The 17211-nt window shown below is 41.3% G+C and overlaps 1 protein-coding gene across 1 annotated transcript in view; it reads left to right on the top strand.

Moving 5' to 3' along the window:
• The window catches only part of plxna2 (plexin A2), a 301903-nt gene that overhangs the window by 45687 nt on the left and 239005 nt on the right, over positions 1-17211 (top strand). The window contains exon 3 of the mRNA XM_066670429.1: positions 10162-10344. Within this exon, the coding sequence (XP_066526526.1) occupies positions 10162-10344 (183 nt within the window). The remainder of the gene's footprint in view (positions 1-10161; positions 10345-17211) is intronic.

The following is a 17211-nucleotide window of genomic DNA, read 5'->3' as shown; positions in this document are numbered from 1 at the left end:
CATCTAAACAGCCCTGTTCCGAACAGTTTCAGCGCCTGTCCCTTTAAATGGGAATGAGCCATACAGCTCAGTTCAGCACCAGAGCCCAGGAATGAGGAGCAGGAGTTCTAGATTTTAGTCATTTTAGCTCAGTTGTCTTTCTTCTCCACTCACATTTTCCCCCAGTACTCTTATTTCCTGCAGTCGTAGTGTTTATTTGTTTTCCCTTAAACCTCCTCTTTGCACTCTCACATAAACAGTGACACAATGGATCCCGTTCTCTGCACTTTAAGCAAGATGCATCACAAAAATCAGAACAACTCATGTTATCCCATGTTTCCAGACTTGTTGAAAACTGCCTGGGTGGTCTTGTTTTACAGTGTGTGGGTTGGTAGGCTCCTGATCCCCAAATTAATGTATGCATGCACTGAACAAATAGATTTTTTTTCCCCGTACTGTGTTCCTTTTTGTAAACTGTCTCTAGCAGGGAATTTGGATGAAGCTAGAGTGAGATAAAGGTAGGATTTAAGGCTTTAGAATGAGAGATGAGAGATTGTGTGTGTGTGTGTGTGTGTGTGTGTGTGTGATTGTATAGAATCTTATGCAAGGCCCTGCATAATATCGGTAGTGTTCATCCTTGTTTGAGTTTTTTTCTTTCAAATTCCACTTCAGGAATTCCGCCCCAAGAGCTGGCATCGTTGTTCTGTAACTGCACATCGTAACGTAGGGAAATTTGACAGAGTATTATTAACGCTAATGATTTGCTGACTATGTATGTGGCTGTGTTCTCAGTGCTTGTTTTTTGTGTAATTTTGCAAGAATTATCACTTTGTTTCTACAGTCCTTGTCAATTTCTTCAGCTACACTGACCATACAGGAGCCCTTTGTAGTTCTACAAATACAGACCGTAGTCCACCAGTTGCTCTGCATACTTTTTCAGCTCCCATTTGCCATGTTTTTCAATGGTCAGGACCACCAGCACTGGAGTGACACTGATGTGGTTGTGGTGTTTGTGTGTGTTGTGCTGGTGCAGTGTGTGGATCAGACTCAACTGTGCTGCTAGAGTTTTTGAACACCTTCAAGTAAAGGACTGAGAATAATAGTCCAAAAACCAACTGCATCCAATGACCACTGATGAAGGACTAGAGGACGAGCAACACAAACTGTGCAGCATTAGATGAGCTAATATCTTCAGATGTAATGACTTTACATCTACAAGATCGGTATGTCTAATAGAGTAGACAGAGATTGGACAGTTACCAGGTTTTTAAGATTCATTAACATATCCATTTCTTGTTCCATGAACTACCCGTATATACTTCATGCAGTGTTTTATAACTGCAGCTTTTAGTGGTTAATGATGAACTACACTAGATGAATATCAGGCCTTCTTTTGTATTATCCTGCCCCCAGAACCCTAGAGTTGCACACTGACCACTTTATTAACATCAGTACATTGACCATTAGTGCCATGACAGGGGTGATAGTTTCTGCTGGAGAATATTAAGGAGAGTGTGAACATGGTGGTCTTGTTTGCAGTTAAAAGGAAAGGGGGTTGGGGGCTGGTGTGTGGTAGGAGTTACCACTCCAGCACCATTAAGGCTCCCATCATCCCCCAGTGGGACTGTCCATGGGTTACGATGTCAGCTGGGCCTCCTTGGTGTTTTTGTAGGCCTCATTAGAAACACTCCACACACACTTAAGTCTCCTGCAATTTTCTGTGTTGTCGCTTTTCTCTATAGAGGAGGCTCTTGAGGTTCACCAAAGGGGAAGATATGCACTGATCAATATCTGCTCAATTAATCTATAGTCTTTAAAAGACTTAGCAGGTAGGTTCTTAACAAATCGCATAGAAAGCACGCTATGTTCTTGAAGATTAGCCCGAACATCCGAGGGAGTAGAACCACTAGTGCCCTCTTCCAGCTACACAGCTATTTTTGTTCCCTTTTTTAAGACTCAGCAAGAGTATGAAAATATTTATATAATGAAATATATACTCCTCAGACATGCTTTTTTTCCTGACAGAGAAAATCAACTTCTTTTACCTTAAAAGCATTGCCAGGGCTCAGTGGAGTCCCTCAGGCCCAGGCGCCATTGTTTTTGTTTAATTTCCTGCTAGTTATTCCTGACTATTTTTGATGGCTGCAGATGGAATCATCTCGCCCGGTCTCTCTCCTTTCGGGTATGGCTGAGGTAACAGAAGTGTGACCCTGCGAGGCTTGGTTATTTAAACTCCGTCTGGCTCCTTTGCGTTGTAATTCCCACAAGCAGCAGCCCATATGTAAGCGGAGGGTCTCAAGAATATGTTATTTCATCTTTTCAGAACTTCTCTGGTACGTAGACATAGTAGATTTATAGAGGAAGGAATGTTCATTGATCCCTATTAATCTGGGTGGGGAGCCTCAGTGACCCTAAACAGCATGACGTGGTTACAGAAGATGAATGAATAAATAAATGATACACAATATGCATCACTATATTTGCAAGCTAATTTACAAAAAAAAAAAAAAAAAACTGGCCAAAATGTAAATAAAAACAAAATGCATGATCATTTTATGCAAATCATTTAAACCCAATATTACTATTTAACAGTACAAATTAAGTACTATTAAGTACAAAGTCAGTGCCAGCAAACATGTATTGCATTACCTCTTCTTTCAACAACAGTCTGTAAAAAATTTGGGAAATGAGACCAGTCGCTGTAGTTTTGAAAGTGAGCTTTTTTCTGATTCTTGCTTATTAACAGGTTTTCAGTGCTTTTTGCTTCATAATGCACCAGTTGTTTTCAGTGGGTGAGAGGTCTGGATTGGTTTAGCTCCCAGACTTTTTACTAAGGAACCGTGTTGCTGTAATTCATGCAGAATGCAAATTGGCCTTGTCTTACTGAAATAAGCAAGACATTTCCTGAAAAAGGTGTTTGGATGGCAGCATTTTGCTCCAAAACCTATATTGTTCAGCATTAACAGTGCCTTCACAGATGAGCAAGTCGCCCATGTGCACTAATGCCTCCTCATACTGTCACAGATGCTGGCATTTCAGCTGTGAGCTTATATCGCACCGGATGCTCCCTCTCCTCTTTAGCCTGGAGGACGCAGCATCCATGATTTCAAAAAAGAATTTAAAATTGTTAAAACACCTGACATTTTCCACTTCACTTCAGTCCATCTTAAATGAGCTAAGGCCTAGAGAAGTCGTCAGTGCTTCTGTATCCTGTTTATTAATGGTTTCGTCTTTGCATTTGTGAGTTTTAGCTTGCATTAGTGGATGCACTGACGAACTGTGTTTACAGACTGTGGTTTTGTGTTGTGTTTTTGAGCCTACGCAGTTATTTCCACTACAGAAACATGTATGTTTTTAATGTAGTGCCATCTGAGGGCCCGAAGGCCACAGCCAGCTAATACTGCCTTTGGGCCTTGTCCCTTGCATATATCTCTGGAGATATATCTGGTTTCTCTGAAACCGTTAATGACATGTGCCGTACATGATGAAATCCTCAAGATTTTTATTATTTTAAGTTAAAATGATTTTATTTCACAGTTTGCCCATGAAGTGTTTCACAGATGGTGAACTCCTCCCCATCTTTACTTCTGAAATATTCTGCCTCTCAGATGCTCTTTTTAAACCCAGTCATGTCACTGACTTCTTGCCAGTTAACTTGTATTTTAATATTTTTTTTATAGCATGACACAGCTTTAGCAGTCTTTTGTTCCCCTTCCCAACTTTCCCAACATTTCCAGAAATGGGTTTCTAGTTTTTCTGAAATCTAGTATGTGCCTGTCCCAAAATAGCACTACAATTGTGTTTCACTAATTCCAGTCAAACTGGAATAAATGTAATCTTCATGATGCAACATACAAAAATTAGACTGATGAGATATATCATGATATTCCCTATTCCAAGCCATAAGATTTCCCAACGCATTACTATGTATTACTTTCTTGTGGGAGTGAGGGAGGAAGTATGAACAAAGCAAACCAACAATGAAAATCAAAGATTTATGGCATAGCTGCTGTAGTTTCCTGGCCAGCGCTCAGCCCCTACCTTCCTAGCACTGTGAAATGTGAAATGAAAGTTTGAAAGTGTTCAGGTATTCAGGTGATGCCTCCTATTCACCAGGCAATTCTGTCAAGCGTGCTGCAGCCTCATGTATGCGCACTGATCTAAAGAGGACACTTTATTGATCAGCTGGCCTCTGAGAGGAGGATCCGGACCCTTGTCCCGATTTATACGTGGAACACTAATCCTCCACCCGGAACGCCGGTCTGGGGAAAAATGCGTTCCGCCACTAAGCGTAAGGCCACAGTGTGTGAAAAGCTAATCATGCACTTCAAATAGCTTTTCAGAATCAAGCAGCCCCAGGGCTCCAACAGGATACTCCAAATCTCACACGCTTGCCATCACTTCCACCAACAATCGATTGCTTGTTTTATACCTAGGTGATAACAACGATTGCCATGCGCTTATCTGACATTTTTGGCTGATCAATCATATCTGATCAATCATAAATCAGCTAAATCCTGAAAGGTCACTGCACACATACATTAGTTGGGATAGTCATTATATGTATACAAATACATGTATAGCAAAGTGGCTTCTTCCCATGCATTTTTGCATAAACCTGTCATGTTATAGCTGGAGTAGGTGATTGTGTAAAAAGCAGTAAGTGTAAGTGTGTTTTTGTAAAAATAATCTAAGCTGAAAAGTCAGACTCCCTTCATTCAGACCTTCTTCCAAAGCCACTCCCCTTGAGAAAATCTCTCAGTGAGCTGAATCTGAGGAGTGTAGGCCATGCAGGAAGAGGACAAACACACAAGTCATTCTACCAAAGAATGGTCGAAGGAAAATAAAGTTAGTATTTTGAAATATCCAAGTAAATGTCCTAACCTTAATCCAATGGAATTGTTGTTGAAGGACCTAAAGCAAGCCATTCATAGGTGGAAGCCCACCAACATTCTGGAGTTTTGTACAGAGGAATGGGCTAATATTCACAGGAATGCCACTATTATTTACATCACACAGAGAAAGGTGTACAACATGTATGAAAACACCCAGCAGCTACAGATGTTCAGTCTGCTTTACCCTCTGGCTTAATCCAGCCATTTTTCATTTGGAAGCATTTTCTACCTCTGTACTTCTTGTATTTGTGTTGCACCCCAGTCTGCCTCCAGCCTTCAGGCACATGTGGCATTACTGTTTTTTGTTAACATGAATATAAGCAATCCAAACAATTGGTATGATCCAAGTGAAAAGATTTCACTTAGTTTTTACTGTCTAGAACCAAGGTAATTTATTTACTGATAGCTTTTGGGATGTGAAGAGTATTTTTGAACAGCTATAACAAATAACTATTTATATGACACATCATATACTCAAATTTAACCAGATTTTGGAATATCACTTAGAATACTGTGATGATAATAACAGAGGAAATGAGGGATTAGAATGGAATGGCGTAAGTATTGCGTCTGCTGGGGTCTCTTCAAAATATAAATGGGGGCTTAACAATGGCTGCTACTATTTCTCTTGGTTGATACGCTCTACAAACCGATCATTCACAAGATTACAACCACTGACTGGTAAACTGAATAACATTATTTTTCTCATTACAATGGCACCTGCCAAAGAGTGGCATATATTAGGCAGCGTGTGAACAGCATGTTCTTGAAGTTGATGTGTTGGAAGAAGGAAAAATGGGAAAGAAATCATATGCCTGAATGACTAATCAGACTGCACGCTTGAATCATTGCCATGTACGATATATCCTCCGAAATCATCTGCTCGCACTGCTCAAAAGTAATTGATCCATATTACGTGAAGATAGTGAGATCAGTAAATTTCCTCTTGAGACAAACAAACTGCAAGAAACCCACTCGTATATCCAACCACTCTATTACTGCTAATTCAGGGCCATTAATCAGACATTGGCTCCCACCAGATTGCGATGGTCATAAAGTTTTTGTCAGAGCATCTAGTGAGTCTCTGCAGTGGCCACCAAAAGTGGTTCATGGGCAACCAAAGCTTATTGATGCAGGAGGAGAGGGAATATGCCTAACATTTCACACTCCATAACAAGAGACACTGTAACAAACAAGTGGATTTAAATTTGTGGCTGACTGATTTATATATAATAGTAGGTCACCCTTTTAAGCAGTGAAGTCCATGAGGCTACATATACAGTTATGCGCAAACAGTGTCTATTTTTTCAAAATCAAAGCTATGGAGCAGCTGCACATGAGATAAACATGCCTTATGTCCCGAGTGGGTTAAAAGGATACAAAGGTCTATCACTATTGGGCCATTTACCTTTTTTGGACGTCCCTTTATCTTGCGCTAATGCTACCTTAGCATTTCCTTCTAGCTTTAGCTTGATTGTAAAAGGATTAAAAAAAAAAAAAACAGAGAGCAGAGCTGATACATTATTATGTTCCCTGATTTAATATGTCACATTTGCCCAGGTTTTTGGCAGTTCCTTTGTTTAGTTTGAGAACTTCTGGGACAGATTGCTTCCACAGATTACAGCTAACAGCTGCACCTGCAACATTACACTTACACAGCTTTTCATGGCAAGTTATAAACTGGTCTCAGTTACAGAGTGAAGCCTCACAGTGTGCTTTCAAATGAAAACACACACACACATTGTGAGCTGTATGATCTCACTCACAGCTTCAGAATTGCATTTTGCAGACATGTCAACCCCCTAAATGTATGAGGCCTTGTCTGGCTCATGCTTTGAAGAAGTAAACGATCAGAAACCTCATTCTCACAGGCTTCATTTCCTTTCCACCTAAGACATATATATTTTTTTTATTTTTTAGAAAGAAAAAGAAAAAGAAACCAGTGACCTGTGTGTCTTACACTCTTGAATGACATTGTTACCCTCTCCTGGGGTTGGAAATCAGGCCACGTGGTAATACAGTTTTCCAGCACCAGTCTCAGAGAGGCAGTGCTAAATGTTAATTTCTGCTAAGACTCCTGGGCTGTGGGTGATGAGGCGTGTGCTTACATCAGTGCGCTTGTCCCTTTTACTCTCCATGGCACTTTGAGGCCAGTGCCACTCACAGTCGGCCTGAGCTGACCTGAATCATGCTGACCACTCTGCTGGGCTCTGAAGCCTCAGACGTTTTTGACATGGTAATGGCTTGAGATTCTGCCATTACACTGTACATGTTTACAGACCTCAAATTCCTTCTTTTTAAATTTTAATTGCTATTTTTTTAAGGTAATCAAATATATACCTGTATCACCCTCAGGTGGGTGTGGCTTAAACCTGAACTATAGCTAAAGCTCTGGATGTATGTACATATTACATACGAGATGGTAAACTAGGTCCGATCATCTCCCTACATATTAGATCACCTAAGCTCATTGGCCCATAGATGTTACCCTTGATTAGTTAAGTAGTGAAATATATAGCTAGTACAGGTAGTGTTGGTAACACACAGCCCTAGTGTCCTGGGTTCAATCCACCTTTTTGGTCAATGTCTGTGAGGTGATGTGTGGTGAGTTCATCCTGTGTGTGCATGGGTTTTTTGCCAGATGCTCCTAAGACATGTACTGATAAGTGGATTTTTTTCTGCAACCGTTCTAGAGGAGTGTGAGAGTGATTTGGGTGGTGTGTGATGGACTGGCACTTTCTGTGTGTTCTTCAATAGAATCAAGTGATTCTGGGTGGGCTCAGGTCTCACTGCTACCCTGATGAGGACTAAACAATCTTTCATTCATTCATTCATTATCTGTAACCCTTATCCAGTTCAGGGTCACGGTGGGTCCAGAGCCTACCTGGAATCATTGGGCACAAGGCGGGAATACACCCTGGAGGGGGCGCCAGTGCTTCACAGGGCAACACACACACACATTCACTCACAAACTCACACCTACGGATACTTTTGAGTCGCCAATCCACCTACCAACGTGTGTTTTTGGACTGTGGGAGAAAACCAGAGCACCCGGAGGAAACCCACGCTGACACGGGGAGAACACACTAAACAATCACAAAAAGTTAATTATTGATTAAATGAATGAGTTTTTCAGAATTTATAAAATGGAATATCACACAAAAACTTTTTTTTGTTAATAGGGAATATGCACAGAGAGAGAGAGAGAGAGAGAGAGAGAGAGAGAGAGAGAGAGAGAGAGAGAGAGAGATGTAGAGAGAGAATCAAACATTCCAGTTTGTATTAAATATGCGAAAAGCCAGATGTTTAATCCTTTGCCCAACAGATGGAAAATTCTAATAAAGTTTAAAATAAATTCCACAATAATTATTTACAAAGCATTTATGATTTAAAAGTAAATGTTTAAACTAAATTTTAAGTGGGATTTCAGTCCTCTTAATATAAAAAAAGAAGAAATTAAAAGCGCATGAAATAAATTAAGCATGGCCAGCCACCAGTGTTCCTGTAGCTGGCTAAATTGGATTCACCTGTATTCCAGGTTCCCAATCTGCTTGATAATTTGCTAGCTGAATATTCTGAAGGCTTGCCAAGTCAATTACAAGTAAAATGCTTGAGGCAATGGTATACAACTCCATGCCTAATCTAACACACCTTCTGTTGAGGTGACTCTACTGTAGAGAAGCTCTTGGAAATTTTGCATCATCAATTCTTTAGTTAGGGCTGGAACTAGATTCTGCAGGAAGGTACAGATCCAGTAATTGGTCTGTGTTGGAGAAGTACATGGTGTGCAATACTGTGTCACAGTTAAAGGTCATGATTAAATAGGAATACTGAAACAAACCACAGTCTCTGAGACTTTTTCAACCAGTGTTCTGCAGGGAGAGAAAAATGTGCAAACATTTATTGACATGTTGTTGCAAATTTCACAAAGTTTAAGTTTAAGGTTCTGTTACAAATGATGTTTTGGTATCTGTCAAAAGAACTCCATGGATTCCTAAAGCCAATATCTTGTAGCTGAGTTATGTAGGTATAGAAGACTTATAGACTTAGGAGTCAGAAACTCTAAGCACTACCAATGCTAATGAGCAAAAACATCTGGAAGTTGGTGGTGTTCTCAAAATAAGCCGGAAAAAAAGGTTGTATATCTTTTAATATGGGGTAACAAATGCTCTTAGTTATAACCTGTAACATAATCTTCCGCCCAAAAGACATTCCTCCTAAAAGTTGACTAAGATGCTAATATCTTCAGTGAATTAAGCTGGCCTCACTGTCAGGATTTTGCCAGTTTAATTCTGATTGGCTATCTGCCTCCTTCTACATGCCATGTGTCTTGTCAATCATGTATTGTGATTGGTCTTTTTGCGTGTCAATCAAATTTATTTTCCTGCAGTAGTAGGCAGTTCTTGCCCATGTTAATTGGCGAAAGTTACAAGACTTATGGCAATGTGTGACTACCTGAAAGCATGCTATGCTAAAAGTGGTGCCTTACATTAGTTTCAGTAGCAAGATGCAGGTTTTGGACTGATACCAAGGTGTCCTTTTGAATGTGGCGAAGGACCAATGTTCAGTACATGTGTAAAAGCACCTATGTTTTTGTGTGTGTGTGTGTGTGTGGATAAGTGTGTAGTCCAGACTAGTGCTGTCTCTGTTGGTGCTGAGGTACTGTCATAGCACAAGGTAATGAGGCAGACTGACTGCATGGCACAGCATGAACTTGTCTGCCTAGCCTAATGCAAAAGGACATGCTTGGCTGGACGTGCCTTGCTATTCAGGAACTGCGACTCAATCTAGCTGTCTATGGAGGACCAAACCTGCCAAAATTTATAAATGACTCAATAAAACAAATTTCCTCCATAATAATTATAATAAATGTAAAGAATAATAACATCAAAACCATAAAAATAATAAATAAAACATTACATAAAAAGAAAATATCTGATTAGCTGCATGTGTATTTAATTAATTTTTTTTCTCTTTCTCCATACATATGTAAAATAGGAGACATTCCTAATTAGGAATAGGAAGAAGTTATAGAACAAATAAGACTCTTGACTCTGGGAGGAAACTGGAGCACCTGGAGGAAACCATGCAGAAACAGGGAGAACACATCAAACTCCTCACAGCGGGGCTCGAACCCACAACCCCTACCACCCTAAGCCAGTGTATATATAAGATGAAGTATCTTGTGGCTGTCATTTCTAGTATCAAATACAGACTCGGTGCTGAATATAATGTGATGCAATTAATTTACTAATGTTTATGTCTATATATGTATTTTTGTATACAGCCGGTGCCCATTGATGACTCCTTCTGTGGCCTGGACATCAACCAGCCCCTTGGCGGCTCTCAGCTCGTGACCGGACACACGCTATACACAGAGAGCCGAGATCGCATGACTTCAGTGACTTCCTATGTCTACAATGGCTACTGTGTGGCTTTTGTGGGTACCAAGAGTGGACGCCTGAAAAAGGTGAGCTCAATTAAGGTTTTCTATTACAAGGTACAGTACAGCCTTGAAAATCTCACCCTGCCTTTTCTTGACCCCTCCGTTGATGGCCAAAGCAAGACCTGACCTATTAATTCTGGCCTTTGAAAAGTTCAGGCATTTTTTTTTTTTCAAGCAAAAGTTTAGTCCGTGTTATTTATCATATCCAAGGTCTCTACCTTCAAAGCTTTTCCTTATAGCCAAGTTATCTCTGAAATTCTTCTCAAGTTTTTTTTATATCAAGGTCAAGCATGATATTATGCTGGCTTTTGAGCATTTGGCTCAGCATTGAGCAGTTTGACTGGCCACATGTCAAGTTTAAAAAAAGTGCAGATTCAGAAACTTTTCTCTTGAATACTTGATGCTGTCCTTTAGAACTCACCTGGCCCTTCTCAGCTTTGCCCAGAATGCTCTCGATTGCCAGCACTTGCTAACCTTCAGTGGCAAATTAACTTTAATAAGCACGTTGCCAGTGAGACCTAGGTCGAGGGGGCTAGACAGAGGCTGGGTCTGGCTGCCCTCCATTCCCCTGTGAATGGTCTAACCCTGCTGGGTTCCTGAAAGTTATCAGCACTTAGTAATTATGACACATTTCACATGTGTGCTCAGAATCTGAGTTAAGAGCACCTTTCACATGGCAGTTAAAGACTGACCAAAAATAAGCCCTGAATGTGTGGCAAGTGGAGCTCTATTTAGAAGCAACTGCTGCTTTATTCATTATCAGTCATATACATTTATACATTATCAGTCAGAGAAGCTGGTTACGCACTGCTGCATTGCAATGTGCTGTGTTGAAATCACTATGCTTTTAGAGATTGTGTGAATGGTATTGTGGTTAGGAATTGCTTGAAGGTATTTTGCCAACAGCAGCAAGCCCACCACAGCTGGCATTGAGAAAACGACGTCATGTGTGCAAGTACATTGGACTAAAAGTGTTCAATTCAAACAAAAAACAGACTCAAATTTGAGAAAGCTTAGTTAAAGCTAGGAATAGGCAGATATAGTCAATCAAAGACAACTGTGGGATTTGTCATTGGCTGTATTTCTCTAATTGTAGCAGTTTTTCAAATGTTTGTAGCCAATTTTAAATGCAGTTATAATACGAATAATGGGGATATTATGCTCCAACAAGCCAGTGCCTGTGACAATTTTCCAGCACTGAATGGCCCTGTAGTTCTCTTGGGACAGCCATAGGATTGAGTGACAGCTAGCTCATACTCCTGTCGCTTGAGCTTGGGTAGCAACATCCAATATCCAGCAGCATTCCCCCATCACGAGAGGCCTCAGGAGAAACCGCCATGTAATGTAAAAGTGTTATAGCAATTATTTTTGTCTCCTGGAACCAAAATTTCAAGCCAAGGACAATTTTTACCTGTGTACTGTGGACACACTTGACTAGGCTCTAAATAGATGAGGCATATTATTAGCATTACTAACAAAGGAGACTGTTGTAAACCCTGCCGGGATAATGGACTGGGAGATACCTGTATTGTTGAATCCTCATGGTCTACCATGCTGGCAACATGGCAACACGCAAGGGTTTATTTTCAGCTCCTGTGATTAATTAATCTCTAATTGAATCGGCAGCGCAATCAGGAAGTGGCATCAGAGCATTTCATTCAGTGTAATCCCCTTGTTTGAGCAGGTTAATAATTCCACCCCCCCTTCCTCACAGTGAAATTGAATTAGGTAGAGAGTGCAGCGCTCGCCACAGTGGTGCTATGGCACATTTGGTTTATTCTCAGATGCTCATGGCTCATGCGCACACAAACACACCGCCAGCAAGCCATATCTCGGCAGCTGGGAAAGAAAAGGCAAGCAGAGTAGGCTGTACAAACATCCACACCCTCCTGCAAAGGCTATTCCTGTCTCCACAGAAACTACTGAGAAGCAGTAGACATTAGCTTAGGAGACAACTGTATTCAATACACTGCTCAAACACCCTTGAGAACACAAACATATCAGGCCGACTGATGGTAGTGGGAGAGAAAGAAGAGAAGACTGCTCATGTATCATTTATACGGGTACATCAGTATTAGTGCCACACAGTAATATTGATGTTTCATTTTCTTGGTATCGACAGATTACTAATTATATCCCTGAGATCATAATATTCCATTAATATCAGTGTACCTGGATGTGCTTGTGCTCTAGGATTTTGTCAATACTGCCCAGCATTAAGAGAATGAGTGGTGGATGGACCCCTTATGTGGTTGCATCAAACAGCATGGTCAGGTGGAGACAGGAGCCATAGGAAGCCCAAGCATCTGGCATTGCATTGACAATTGTTTATGCTCTGTAACTTGGAGAATCTGCCTTTTGAAAGACGCACCCTCAGACTAGCAAAGGATATAGCTCTAGGTTTACAGGATTTGGATGCCAGAGATGACATCATATGGTAGAATTTGAGCTGTTTGCTGCATTTTTTTTGAAGGATAGAGCTGGCTGTATGTTTCACCTCAGAACCTTCCTCTCACGAATAGAACGAAGGAGTAGAGGAGATAGGGCAGCCGAGCAAACAGAGACATAGGAGGGAAGAGACTGGCGAAATGTGAATTTAGCTCATCTGAAGAAACTGGGCTTGCACTGCTGCCTGTAATTGGATTGGCTCCTTTCCCAAAGAGCAAACCCTTCCCCATTCTCCCGTTCATATACGCACTTGGTCTCTCGCTCTTTTTCTCGATCTCCCCCTCTCTTTCCCTTTCTCTCTCAGCTTCACACCCGCACACACTACTTCCCCATTCAATCCACACACTCCTACTCTGTTTCTCCTCTCTATCAGCAGAGCTTCCCTGCTGTTCTGGCTGCTATTCCGTGGGACCTAGTAGTGTGTGCAATGAGGTGGAGATATAGTCCTGCCAGTAGCGGCAGGGTTTTGGTGTTGGGATTGACCAGGGAAGGGGAGCTAGGTGAGAAATATCTACTGAAGGGATTAATTAAAATGTGTCCTCACTGTCAAAGGTCCACTAAGTTGATGCTGGCATGCTTTTAGTGTTAACTCTTGCTAGGTGTGGACAGTATGGCTATATTTATCGTTGTTGTGATTCATTTTGGCACACTGTGGCTTCTGATCATATTGTCAGACCTCATGATGTGTGTCATGATGTTTATGATAAAATACTCTGGAATTAGTAATTGTTCTAGTGAGGGAAAATGTCATATAATATATTTCTCACACTGCTATGCTATTATGACTTCCTGTTGACCATATCCGGTATTCATGACTGATGATATCATCATACATTTGATGAAATATTTAGATATGGCTACAGATGAAGCAGTAGAAAGTTCTCCATAGACATCTCTCCCAGGTAATGACATCCAGAGACTCCCCTGGCCTTTCCTTGCCACTAGGGCTGTCTTCAGTGATTGATTGCTGAGCAGAGTGCTTGTTCATATCAGCAGAAACCATGGCTGGAGAGGAGGTCGATTGGGCTGTGCCGATCAAAATCTATGGCTTACTTATCTGTCTGCTGTCAGATGTTTCTGTCATGTATTTTGAAAGAAGGATGGAGGCACACGTTGCTAGATCTGAACTAGTTTATAATGCTGGGTTCTTCTAATTCTTACTGTAAGCTGGCTTTTTTGCCAAGAGTTTCCCACAGATTCCTTTGTTAGCTGGAAAAGTGTAAGGTAAGGGGCAATTCCCAGTTCTTCACTTGGGATTAAGCTGTCCAGTTTTAAGGTGTCTCCCTACTTGAAATGCACCATAGGATTTCATATATAAAGTTCTCTTTATAAAATGTATGTAGCGACCCTGGACTTTATATATACACTGCAAAGGTAACCAGGCCTTGTGTACTCACAGCATTTAATTGATTCCTTTCATGTTAATCCAGCGCATAATCAGCATTTTGTTTGTTCTGTGCTCCGGCTGGGCATGAAAGGGCTAGCTCAGGTGTGTCCTGTCTGATGGGCACCTGACGCCTTAATTGGACAAATGTCCGATTGAACTGGTTAAGTGAACATCTGGGCACTGGTCCCACTCCCCTGTCCACAAAGCTGATCCGTTTGACCCAGTGTACAAATTCTGGGACTAAATCAGGGGGCACAGCGGTGACTTACAACTGACTGAGGCACATAAAACGATACACAATTAAAAGGGCAGCACTGGCAGCTGCTCCCGTTACTTTTTTTGTTGCTTGGTTTATCGCTTCCTTCTCCCAGAGTATTTTGAACTGCTGCGGCTACCACGGTTTTCATGTTGAGTTTAGCACTTCTAGATGGGGGTATCATGTTAGATTTGCTCAGATGGAATGGCATCCACAGCCTGGTTCACCTTTAGTTTCATCAAGCTTGTGAAGGTTTGTACTGCATGACCTTGCAGTGCCTGTGCTGAGAGTTTCCTGAGCAAGTGCCCTAATGAGCGCAGGCCGGAGGTGTGCCGCTTTTCTGATAGCAAGAAAACGGCGAAGGAGCGAGACGAAATTTGCCTGAGAGCATGAATGAATGAGGGAGCATGTTTTACAGCACTCCTGTGTGCCAGGAGCGGCTGCCTAAACCAGCATGGAAGAGGGTGTCCCTAGCAACAGCTGAGGCTCATGGCAACTACTGAATAGAGCTCCGTCCATCCCCCGAGGGCCATTTTTCACACCAGTCGCAGCAGGACAATCGCCACAACCTCTCCCTTGCCCAAGATTATACACATATGCGCATCCACACTGGCACAAATGCTGTACGTACTGGGATACAGTTGATGATTTTTGGATTGCAGCTTTCCCAACCGTGTCTTTTCTCCATCGTCTTAGTGCTTTGTTTCTGGGATGTGTGCAAATGATCTTCAGTACCCGAAAGGCTTAATGAGTCATTTGCAGCCAGCCTGTCAGAGAAATCTCTTGCACGACTTTGCCCGTTAAGCAAAAACTTTCCTGGTGATTGTGTGCTAATTTCTTTTCTACAATGTTAGAGGGCACCCACCACATTGCTTTCATAATGGTGGAATTTCCACAACAGATTGCAACGCTAGGCTGAAATGTACTGTTGTGAGGCAACAGAAATCTGCGGTGTTATTCGCTGAGGCTTGTGTCTGAGATGCTATTGCTGTATGGATGCATTTAGATGTAGGTGAATTATGGAAAGAAAAGTCTCTTAGCTTGCCCAGCGATCACACATTATGTCTGCTTTTCAAGCATTTTAGATATTTAGCAGTGCGTTTTTCAAGGAGGAAAACACAATGCTTTTCATTGTTAAATGCCAATGACCATAATGTCTGCAGAATTAGTCATACCAGCTAAATGTTAAGCTCCTTGGTTTAGGCACTGTAGGAAAGCTTTAGTCTAATGGCACTTTAATGAAACATAATGCGTAGTAATGGCTTTCTTACCGGTTCCTTTTCTTTTCAGTTTGCTTTTTCTTTCAATTAATCAGTGACTCCATTAAAGATGTTTTCGTATCATTTATTTTATTATATGGATTCCCCACCCACAATATGTCCTACTTTCCAGTGTTTCATAGATGGCAGAAATCCAGTTTGATTAGAGCTCTCTTGTGGAGCGTGTCAGTTATTACAGTAAAAGTGATCATCTGCAATGATTTCAGCTGGTATTGCTCCCAAAACACTACCTTGCTGACTCTCAGCAAGATTGCAAACAATCTTCTTAATCATGTTACTGTACACCGGGCAATTGAACTTCAATTTGCCTCCCAGCAATAATGAGGGCCTCTGATTGGTTGGAGAAATTGGCAGCTGCTAGGGCATCTTTTGAGGAGCAGCTCGCCCTAATTTTACTCCTGAAAAGGAGACTTCTGTGCCCTAGAACTGCACAGAAAAGGCATTCACCCTAATTCACCCACATAAGAAAAGCTAAATAAAGAATTAGCTCTAACAGACTGTGCAGCATGAAACATGTTACTAGTCGCTGCTTGGATCCAAAAAGAATGGCCGTGCAACCCTTAATATCAGGTAGCACTGGATTGGTCATTAGCATGAGTACTGTTTGTTGATGTATTGGGTTTAGTTGACGCTTATAGTGTTTTTAAAAAGTAATAACGTCATAAGGCCTTTTATTCATTAATAGCTGTGTTGCACTGCTTTGTAATAATAAAATATAGCGTCTTACTTAAAAATACCTTTAAAATACAAGACGGCACACTATGTAAAAAGCCAATCCATATACCAACATGCATTTTTGAATTATGGGAGGAAACCGAAGCACCCGGGGGAAACCCACACAGACACAGGGAGAACATTCCAGATTCCTCACACACATAGTGACCAGAGGTGGAAAACAAACCCAGGCTCCCAGAATCCTGGATCTGTGTGTCAGTGACACTACCTGCAGTGCTCTTTTTTCTCAAATCTTAGGGGAAAATTGAGGAATTCCATCTAGTCCATTACTCTAACAAATGTAATGTGAAATAGCATTTGTTTACTTTGTGTAATGTTATTAGCTGTGTATCCGCTTTCTTATTGTGTTACTAGTTTTTAAATAGTACACATTTATTTCACAAAATCGTTTGCATTGTTCTTACTTTCAAAGAAATTCAGTCAAAATAAAGGCAGTTAGGGTACGGTGACACAAGAGGTAGTGAAGCTGCCACAAAGCTCCAGGGTGCTGCAGAATCTGGTTTCAAGCATTCCCTTGGGTCACTCTGAGGAGTTTGGTGTTTTCTCCCTGTGCCTGTGTAGGTTTCTTCAAGGGTCTCCGGATTCCTAACCCAATCCAAAAACATGTTAGTAGGCAAATTGACTGTGTCCATAACAGTGATTTTTCGACTGCATCGTACCTATTCTATTTAAATCTACTTGCTTTTTGGTCCATGGTACCTGGTTCTTTTTCCAGTACAACAGACCCGTCCTCATCAAGTGTAGCCACTGACGACATGCATAACATCATCTCTAACAAGAACAGT

The sequence above is a fragment of the Hoplias malabaricus genome, chromosome 5, assembly GCF_029633855.1.
Source record: "Hoplias malabaricus isolate fHopMal1 chromosome 5, fHopMal1.hap1, whole genome shotgun sequence".
Classification (NCBI taxonomy): Eukaryota; Metazoa; Chordata; class Actinopteri; order Characiformes; family Erythrinidae; genus Hoplias; species Hoplias malabaricus.
The sequence above is the reverse complement of the archived record's forward strand: the minus strand, read 5'-3'. Positions and strand labels throughout refer to the sequence as shown.